Source organism: Sesamum indicum, linkage group LG5 (assembly GCF_000512975.1).
Source record: "Sesamum indicum cultivar Zhongzhi No. 13 linkage group LG5, S_indicum_v1.0, whole genome shotgun sequence".
NCBI classification, from domain to species: Eukaryota; Viridiplantae; Streptophyta; class Magnoliopsida; order Lamiales; family Pedaliaceae; genus Sesamum; species Sesamum indicum.
Genome location: NC_026149.1, coordinates 8,358,935 through 8,370,261, shown reverse-complemented (window position 1 = coordinate 8,370,261; position 11,327 = coordinate 8,358,935). Strand labels below are relative to the sequence as shown.

General features: G+C 35.6%; 1 protein-coding gene across 1 annotated transcript in view; it reads right to left on the bottom strand.

Annotated features, from left to right (window-relative positions):
* LOC110011272 (probable serine/threonine-protein kinase PBL16) overlaps positions 9,360–11,327 on the bottom strand; it is a gene marked incomplete at its 5' end in the record, with an annotated part of 2,482 nt that continues 514 nt past the window's right edge. Inside the window, one exon of the mRNA XM_020694105.1 lies at positions 9,360–9,936. Coding sequence (XP_020549764.1) covers positions 9,475–9,936 — 462 coding nt within the window. The remainder of the gene's footprint in view (positions 9,937–11,327) is intronic.

The following is an 11,327-nucleotide window of genomic DNA, read 5'->3' as shown; positions in this document are numbered from 1 at the left end:
CATTCTCTAATATCTTTGCTTCTCATAGTTGAGTCCATTTTGGTCCTGGATATCATTTTGAATTCATAAGTATTTTACATTTGAAGCGACCCGTCTTCACACTTATATAGACTATCTCTTATACTTTACTTAATTTAGTATAGGAATCATTAAAAGGTTATAGCTTACCCTCTACCCTTTTGCTAACAGCACTATAACGTAATAGGAACAAGAAGGATAAAACTCCAAGTGCTTTTCACAATCTTTATAACTTTATTCTCCCATTGGTCTAAGATTTTGGGATTTTAAGTCAACACGATTAGGTTACCTCTATAAAGATTTAATTGTAGGGTTTATCCCATTCCCCTCGACAAACAGTATACTCAATATATATAAAGGTTTTTAATTAATGAATCAACTAGATTCTCTTGATACAATCAACGAATATGATTCTACTAAAGATTCACTTTCTTATGGTATTTTATCTTCGACATATATGTCTAGATTTACCATTATGCTATTGTTTTGTCCCTTTCTTATAATCGACTTACTATCATAATATATCACAATTGCTAGCACTTTATCCAACAAAGAATGTCTTCCCAAAAATTATGAAGCCAATCAGCTTCTCCAACTTTATAAAACTATAAACTCGATTCCACATTGAAACGAGCTATACAAGCTCATTTGAAGGATTTTCAAGATACTATATCAGATAAGATTGTACAATGACTTAACAAGTCTACATATACTCTTTTCTTGACCAGGAACGATAACCTTTCAGGTTGTTCCATATAGATCTCTTCATCTAACTCGTCATTTAAGAATGTTATCTTAACGTCAATTTATTTATTTCTTTACAAACAATTGCGCGGTCTTAGTTGGCTATATACATTGTTGAACGTATTATACAAGTCATTGAGGATGTGATTCCTACGAAGAAAAGCCCCACGTCCCTATGCCTCTAAGGTAACATTCTTTTGGGCATTAGTTTCCCCTTAAAAAATAATAGGGGCACCCTTCACTTTAAGAACATTACTAGCTTCAAATCTAGTGAGGTAGAATGGCATCTTTCGATGCCATCACTTAAAGTCATTTTCAGAGAGTTTCTTCAGTCTATAACCTTATGTAGTAATTGGTTGTACCACAGGAGGTTGGATAACTATAGAAATATTGGAATGGGTGGCCAAAAGCCAATTGGATTGACAATTTTTCATTCGCCAATATTTATTAAATAATATATAATTGATGAATATGGCAGGAATTCATTAAGCTGACAATGTATTTTGTTGTGCTTACCACTGATGCTAAACGTGGTTTCAATATTACAATAAAATGCTCACAGACCTATGGGCATGACACAATGTACGTCGCGAATACACCTATGAGGCAATACAGAGTTGTCAAGAATAGTCTTTAATACCTGAACAAGGATTAAAGATGTGTTCCTCACACACTATTTATAGAGAGTTGATTCAAGAAGGTTAAGCGATACTAGCTTCCAGATTCATGTGAATAATGAAAAAATCCTCAAAGTATAGGCAAGTTCGAACTTGATGGTGAGTGTAGTAGCTTGAAAGGATTTCAAGCAGACGTCCAATCTTAAAAAGTTGAATGTGTGACGACTTTAATAAGTCAGCTTGAAAAGTGGTTTGAATCGAAAATACGGCATCCAATGGATGGATTTAGTGCCTAGTATGATTGAGCCCAATTGTAGCCTTGGAGGCAAAAGATAAAGCTAGGGCGAAAGCCTTTGAGGCCAGAGATCTCATCACAAAATCCATGAAAATTCTTAGATAACAACTATCTGCATGTTGGTAAAGGAAATACACGGTTGGACCGTGTAGCTCCAGCAGAAAATAAAGTAGACACACGAAACTAAGTCGGTATCGTAAATTGCTCATACTCAGAAAGTTATGAGAGACATGGGTAACTGGCTTAATGGTCAAGTGGGAAATTACTGGAATGGGTGACCAAAAGCTAATTGGATTGGTTGTTTGTCATTCGTCAATCTTTATTAAATAATATTGAATCGATGAATATGGTAAGAATACATCAAGTTGGTAGTTTGTTTCCTTGTGCTTACCATTGATGTCGAACGGGGTTCCAATGGTACAAGAAAATGCCCACAGATCGAAAGGTAAAATCCATTAAGTTGGATAGCACTTAGGTTTGGTAGCTGTGAAACCAACTCTTGAGGGTCTGTTTGAAACGTTTCGTTGAGGACCTCGAGAAAGGGCATCTAAGGTCCTATAGAGACTTGCACCAAGTATTACAGTCGTGTTTCATTGGCAGGAGACGTAGGGTTGTCTGTGTAGTTTTAGTGTGTTAGTTGGAAAGGTAGTCGTCTGACTGAACTGACTCGCGGGAATCATCATATGGAAGTCTTTTAAGGCTTGTTCAGTATCACTGGAATTTTCAGTTCCGATAGTATGAAATTAGTCCTCAAACTTGAAGAATCATGGCAGTCACGTGCATACGAAAACTGTGTCTTGGATATGGCGGGTAGTGACTATGCCATGAGGCATGGTTAAGGGTGGCAGACGAGCTGAGCCAGCTCGCGAAGCTCGATTTTGAGCTCAACTCGAGCTCCAAAAGAATTTGAGCTCGATCTCAATATCATCTGGCTCGCGAGCTTTTTCTATTTTTCTTATTTTTGTATATATTTTTATTTTAAAATTTTTATATATTTAATTTCATATTTAATACTTGGTCAATTTTATACTCAAAATTAACCATATATTATAATTATTAATAAATATCATACATTTTATTTTGGATAATAATAAATTATGGTACTTTTATTTGTACATTTATTCTTTATACAAAAATAAATTTAATCAACAACTCAATAAATTATAATATTTTTTATAAAATAATATGACACATAAACTTTATGTTATATTTTAATATTACTTGTATTGTGTTAGACATCCAATGGGCACATTATTTCAACCAAAATACACGCCTATTCGGTTTATTAGACACTGTTGGATGATGGTAGGATGCCATAAATAATCATTTATGTGTCATGAGCTTGTTATGCTGTTGCATATCGTAATCAATCACTTGTTATAATTTGATCTGATCGAAATAAATTTATTATTTAATTTGTTATTCACCATTTTCCAACAAAATCGAACTTCTATCGAAGATTTCTTGAACCAAAAAAGAATTTGGGAAGAAGGTTCTAGGCATAAATGTTACAGTTTTATTTGTTTTGAAGTGTTTAATGTTTGATATCGTATTTATGTTATTTTTCTATTGTGGTTTAATTTGGGATTGTTTTGTATTTAGTTGTCTTAATATTGATATTCTTTGGTTCTACTCTTAGGAGATAGAAGTTTGTTTGGTACTTAAGTAAATGAACTTACTGAAGCTTATGACATTCAGGAGTTAGGTTGATCTTTGTATTTTAGACTATTGAGTTGCATTAATGAAATTAATCTTTTTCTTTATAGTTTGACTATTCTAAATTAAGGGGCTTTGGATAAGTGTATAATTGAGTTCTCCTTGCATGAGAGTTATCACTTCTCCTTGCTTAAGAGTCCATCTTCCAACCATCTCTAATTTTATCGTTGTTTTTTGTCGTTTCCCACCGTCTATCCGGCAAGGGTTTGAGGCTCCACTCCACAAGGTTGTAGTGTTGCTGATGTTAAATCTTTTAGAGTGTGGTCTTCCATCTCTGTACTTCTGCAGGCATAGATAGGGTCTAGGGTTTATTTGTTAGGATTTTCTAGTTTGTAGGTTTTGCTGGGGTTTTGGTTCTTTCGCTTTTCTTTTGCGCAGGAGAAGTACTTTAGTTATCTTATTTTCTTCTGTTGTTGTCTTAGTCTTTGTCTTCTTGCTTTATTTGTTTGAATTTTTCATTTACTTTCTAGCTCTTGGTCTCGTCTTTGGTTTTTTTTTTTTTCTGATTTCATTTCCTATTCACTTGCTTTGTCCCCTCTTCTGTTTGGTAGGTTTCTCTCCTGAACGAGCAAAGAATTGTGTTCACTGGTTGGTTTCTTCTGCAACTTTGCACACCCCTTCATTGACCCTTTGTTTGCCTGTTTGGTTTAGGGATAGAAACATTCTATAGCATGTTAGGCAGGAAGTTGAAATTGAATGACACAGAAATCTCAGGGCTAGTTATCTCAGATGGGCTCTGGACGGCTGACTCGGGGTCTTACAACCTGTACCTATTGTACACATTGTGATATACCAAACAGTATAAATTCAAGGCTCTAGTTGCATTGATCAAATGCATGCTGATCCGATCAAAGGCCTTGGATGTGGAGGTTGGTAGAGGGGTATCCTTTTGATATGTTTCAACAACATTATAGATTGGAATAGGACTTTGGTGTTCATGGAACTTTGAGAAAGATGCATTGATCCTTAACAGCATTGGTCAGAAAGACAAACCCATGAGCGTGGACCTGAACTGGTGTGACTTTCACATGCATGTACCTGACCTCCCATTGAGCAACATGAATTTAGGGATCGCTACCCTTATTGGAGACAAGTTGGGCTGGTTTCGTGATCCGAACATGGATGAGACTAAAAGCCATGGGGTTTATACTGTATATTTATGTCGGATTGAGTGTCATTCTCCCATTGCCTAAGCCCTTTGGATTTCTACAAAAATGGGGGAAGAGTTATTGGTCTCATTCACGTATGAATGCCTTCAGAACTTCTGTTTTTTTGCGGCTGACTGGGCCATATCTCCAAATGTTGCGAGCATGCTTTAAGGAAGGGTTTCAGAATCTAGGTGAGGATATTCTTTATGGGTCATGGTTGAGGACTTCTGTGAGCAGCTGGGGTACCTCGAGATTAGGCATCGAGTGTCCTATAAAGACCTGCACTATGCGTCATATTCATTGGACGAGGGCCCTATTTCATAGCGATTGATGTTGGACGTCTACACGATTTTAGTGCGCTAGTAGACTAGGTGTTAAATTGACTGAACTGATTAGCAAGGATTGTCATACGGCATCCTTAGAGGCTTTGTAGGTATGATTAAAATTTTCTGACTTCAATAATATGGGAATAATCCTCAAACTTGAGGAACCACGATAGCTATATGCACACAATGACTGTATCTTGGATCTGGCCTGAGGTGATTATATCATGAATATGATCATTACAAACTTTATCCAGTACAGTCAGAATGTGTATTGAGGATGGTGTATTTCAACAAGAGGATCCATCCCCTATCAGTATGTAACAGTGGTATCTTCTATGTACTTGGAGAACCGTTCACGCCTTTTGAATCTGCGGCACAATGATTGGTCGAATAGGAAATGATTTTCTATGTTGAGAAATAGAGTAAAATGCGGTCTCAAATATTAAAGCAAAGATGTCTAATCCAAGATAGGAACCGACACCAAATTTTATACCCTAGACTAAGGCCCGGAGGCGATAGATGGAAGGACCGTACCCGTATGAAATTCAGGAGTTTAAATGTTCACACAGATATCCACCTAGTCTCTAGTACCATGGACCATTGCTAAAAGGCCACCTATGGTACCGGGCTCTTCTAATTAATGGTTGATCAGCAGCTATTAATTAAATTAGATTTGATTAATCAATTGTGTTGGGCACTAGCCCAAGTCTAGCTAAAAGTGAACTTAAAGAGTCACACACAGATTACCGAGGAAGAAAAGAAATTAATTTCAAATTAATTTTAAAATATATAAATAATTGAATTATTTACAAGTGAGATGACAATTGGATGGGCACCCAATCATTAAATTAATTGAATTTATAATTTAATTGACTTTATCTTAATTAATAAATTGAATTTAGTGATTAGAAATATTTGGGTTTGTCTTTAATTGGATTGAATGACAATAGACCTAATTTAGTTTGAATTTTATTAAATTGAATTTAATTAAATTCATTGGACCTTTGGGCTTATTTTAATTTATTTAAAATGAAGGTTAGTCCACTAAATTAAGGCTAATTGGCTAAAGGGTTGACTTTGAACGAATGAATGGAGGAGTTGGACTCCTCCATATTTGAAAACTAGAGTTGATTGAGTTGTACTTTTGGAAAGTGCAACTCAGGCATATATAGTATCCCTTTTATATGGTATGACTGGATCAAATAATGTAGAAAGGGGGGTTGATTTGTGGAATTTACTGGAATGTATCTAGACATATTTTCACTCACCAGTATAAACCAATATATTTTTTCATATACACATACAACTCTAACCGTACAAGCCAAAATCGGCTGCCCCTATCTCCCTCTGTATCCCACTTATCTCTTGCTTCTTTGATCAAGTATCAAGTGTAGAGTTGTAGAGAATTGTGATAAGGAGAACATACTAACTCATGGTGTAATTCTTTTTTATCATCTTTTTTCAAATGGATTTTGATTTCCTCTAGTAAGGAGATCAAAATCGTTCTTCCCTCTATGTGGTGTGGACCACCTCTAGAGAGCTTCTACTTTGGAGTCTAAGGTGAAAAAATAGAAAATACACGTTGCCCGTTGAAACAAAAAAGAAAGAGGTAATAGCTATGCACATTATATGTCTGTTTTGTTCATTTATATTATATATGGCCTCGTATGTATAGATATCAATTATTGTTATAATCCTCATACTATATCGAACCCCCGAAAACCATCAAGGGTACACCTCTTGGTTGGATCGTAATTTTAATTATTACTTTCTTGATCCCTTCTTTCTTTTTCGTGCTTCCGCCTCGCGTTCTCGGGTTGATCCACTTAGTTAAGCAACACATTGTTGCCTCATTGTCGGGCTAATCGGCTCCTTCAATAAAACCCAATCCAATGTTCAAATTCCTTAACCCGCTTCTTAACCTGGCCGAAACACATCTTGTCCCAATTAGTCAACTCCTCCCTCGCCCTTTGCATGCAACCCATCCGTCTACCCATTGGCCAGTCATCCCCCCTGTACCAAGTATAGCGGATCACATCTTCACAATCAGTCGCCCTAGTCTACATGGCTTCGAATTTAAATAACTTACTCAACTTCTGTGGTTGCAGCTTGTCGGCAATGAGGTGGGTGATCATCGGGCAATGGTTCAAGCCCCTAGTTGAGCCATTAACCACCTGTACATCTAGGAACATGTCATGCCGATCCGTTATTGCACAAGCCCTGTCCAGCTGTACCTTGACAATGTTTGAACCTCTCTCATGTTTCACCATGTGTACGTGCTACCGTAAAACCCCAAGTCTGCAAGTTGACAATTCGTGAGACACTCAAAACTCCTCAATTTGTCACATGGGTCTAGGACAAATCTTTCCCTCTTATTGTAGAATCTTGTTTAAGTCACATGAGCATATCAAGGGCCGAACTAATCCTAATGAAAGGTCTATTGCAGCCGCCACATTTCCATCCTTCGTCCTATCTTAGGGTGACCATAAATACATATGAATCTTCAGCCCTTGGTTCCATCTAATCTAGAAATACCAGCATCAATGTGCGAGCTATAAAATGAGTGAACAACTAGATTGATAACTTTTCTCCAAAGGAGCATTAAGCCATCAATCTTTCCACAAAAGTCCACGTTAAGACCAAATAGATTAAACTTCTCCTTTAATAATTCACACTTACGTTTTCTGCATTTAGTCTAGAAAAAAAAGAATTTAGGCTGGGTTATGGAGTCAAATAAGCTCTCCTAATGTTTGAATTGTCTAGGGAACCCCACTCCCTAACAATGCTACATTATTGGAGTCATGGCGAGCGGTAAGTAGCCTTCGGCAATCCTCATCTAGCAAATGAATCACTTCACATTTTCAACCAAACCCTCCCTCATTTCATCAATCCAATTGGCATGCAACGGTTTTGGGAGACAGCCACCCTCTGTGTTGCCCATCTCTGTTCACAACAGCTAAAGGGAATTGAAGACCTAGCAAGCATTGTTGAGAACATAATCGGAACTGAAATTAACACATCATTAACCATCGATTGTGGTGCGTCCTGTAACCCCGAGATAGACAGTAATAATGGCAACTCATGGCATACACCAACCTGCTAACCTCGCCATTGCTGGGCAGTGACTGGCCAACTCCAGCAGCCCAAGGGACGAAGGACAAGGGACTGGGACTCTAAGCTAGAGGTGGGTACCCCCTACTTGCTAAACAACATGGAGAGACTTGGGTCGTAGGCTACGACTCACCCTCCATGTCCTCCCTATCTTCCTGGTGAACTTGAGCCCCACCAGCCTGTAAAACATACTTACCTTAATCCAAAAATATTGTCTCCTAACACGCAAGTTGGTAGAATTACCAAACATATATTGTCCTCATATTGAAGTGGACGTGTGACAACACCTAGGAGAGGATGAACCTAAATTGCACAAGGAGCATTTAGCCGATCCAATTGGATTTCTGGTCACTTATTCTTCAATCTCCCACTTGACCTAAAGCCAATCACCCATTGACCTCAAGTCAATCTTATCAAGATGTTGAGTATGACAATTTGTGACATTAATTGAGTTGACTCGTTCCATTCGAACATTACCTCTTCTCACCATCTCTCTAAGCAGATGATAGCGTATAAGAATGTGTTTAGAATGGTGATGAGATCTCGGTTCCTTCACCTGACTTATTGCCCCAATGTTATCACAAAAGATAACCACCGATTTAGCAATGCTCAGTACTAAACCTAACTCTTGGATGTAGTTTTTCATTCAAACCTTATCTTTAGTTGCTTCGGAAGCCGCTATATATTCAGCTTCCATTGGGAATCCATTGTGGTAGCTTGCTTGGAACTTTTTTAAATTTGATGCAGTCTGAATACAAAATTTGATTGAGACTTGACATCATCATCGTACATCTGAAAGCTAGCGTAACTGTAGCCTTCCCGTGTCATCTCTTAATAAGGTGTCACTTCAATTTTAGGATACATGCATAGTATAGTTTGATAGTACTCATGATATACAAAGAATATCAGGAGAAATTCAACTGTCTTGATTAAGTAAGGTGTATGGGCTTTGCGATTTATCAATTTTGAAAGTTAACTATTATGCAAATGATTTGTCAAAATAGGTTCTTGTAAAATCAATTTCCAAAAAAATGGCCGAACTATACATAATTTTTAACATATAAATTGTACATAAAATTTTCCATTGAATATATGAGGCTCCCAAGATTACTTTTAAGGTCCATTGCTATTCCCCACTGCATCAACCAAAAATTCTAATCAGAATTCAAATAGAATCTGTTCATATTTGAACCAATTACATATATAGTAAATTTAATATATTTATTATGTTATTAGCGTATAATTCAAGAAAAGTGACAAATCATATGAGAAATGTACATATCAAACTGGATATGTGATTGGTTGAGTCCAATTGAATCTAATTTGGATAATGATTTTTCCTGCGTAAAAACTTAACTTGGCTGTAATCTGATATATGTAGATGTAATCGTAGTAACTCATTTTTTGGCTCTATTTTCATAAGTAGTAACTTATAGATCCTACATAGTTGTCATGTCTGAACATAAATTAAGGCTTCTTAACACACCCGACCACACGACCTAAACAACTACCGGATGATCGATGCTAAAACCCTCATCCAAGCTAATACTTGTTTCTAAACACCTCAAACTTGCACTTTCAAACGACATACTATCAATATCTACATGAAACCTCTCAAGTCCAATGCCATCTATGCTTACGCTGCTATAAGAGTAATGATGATGGGTAGATGATAGCTGATTAATCCTATGACTCGTTGCCTTATCAGCTGTGCTGATCATAAGCGTTGGAGAATCTTCGTCAAGAGGCTGTGGTGGTAACAAGTGATCATCTACCGATTTTAGAGCTGCCTCGAGTTCTTGCCACACTTGAGTCATTGTAGGCCTTTCCTTGGGCACTTTGACTACACATCTTAGAGCAAGTTGCCCCATCTTTAGCATCATTTGCATGTTGCATCCTTGTATCAGAAGATCAGTGTCCAAGATATCTTCAATGCTGCCCTTCTCAATGCTAGGCCTTGCCTGCAACAAATTAATTATCATGTACTATTGTATAAAATGGGTAAATCACATTTTATCACATGAATTATACCTGTTTTTACATTTTGACATTTAACTTTTTTGTTCTTATGTCAACTTACCATCTCAACTCTGCAAAATTTGTACTTTATCATATATGTAAGACCTTTTTTTTGCTGATTGTTTTTACCGAAAAAAACATTACATTTTGTGCATGTGCATTGCATCTGATATTTTTTTGACAAAAAACATGATGGAAAAACAGTTATAAATGACAAAGTGCAAACTTTCACAAAGTTAAGATGATAAGTTAACAAAAAAAATATATAAATGTCAAAATATAAAAATAATTATAATTCGAATGACAAAAATATAACTAATTAGTATAAAATTCTATTAATATATGTTCCGGAGATAAATAATTATTCTTATGCACTAGAGGAAGTCCCTTTATCACTAGTTGGGGCAAATTCTCATTTTAAGGGAGTTTCAATAACTGGTGGACAACAGCATATAAACCCTACATATAATATACATATTCAAGGAGAGTATTAGTCATAATTTACCAAAGTTATGTGGTTTTTCTTTTTTTTTTTTTTGAAAAATTCTATTGTCGTCAATATAATTTAAAATTTTTATATGTACAGTGTAAAAACAACAAATACAGTTACTAATTAAATACTAATGTATAATGTAGGCCCCATGCATTAATGTAATTATCATGTTTGGTGTTTTTACAATAAGTACATATAAGAAATTTCCTTTTTTTCCCACAAAATTGTGGACTTTTATGCTACAATTGGATAAAAGGCTTTGAATTTTAACGAAATGATTTGGACAAACGATCTCAAATAATTTAATATTAGGATAGTTTAAAATTTATCAATATTTCATAAAATATAATTTTTAAAAAAAGTGTTAATGAATTTAAAATCTTTTTAATATAGAAATATCCTAATAAATATAAAGAATTTGTTTGAATATTTCTAAATTCAAAGAATTGTAAATCATTAACTCTAATTTTGAACTACATTATGCTGAATATTAATGAGTTTTTAATTCTTCTAACATAGAATCATCTTAATTCCTTTCTCCAATTGTAACCTGTAAAATTCTTTTTACAATGCATATTCCAATAATTCTTATCAATGAATTTTCCTCTACAATTATATAGCATAATGCAAAAGTAGGGAAAATAGTAGTTTTCGTCCTATAATTTAGGGACTTTCCACTTTTGACGACATTCACTTAATGGTCACGTGGCCTTTTCGGTTAAACATCTAACGGAAAGGCGTCTTGGGACCAAATTAAAGTTCTACTTTTTAAAGTTACGAGACCAAAAGTGATAATTTTATAACCAGTAGGATCAAAAGTGGAAAGACCGTAAGTTACAA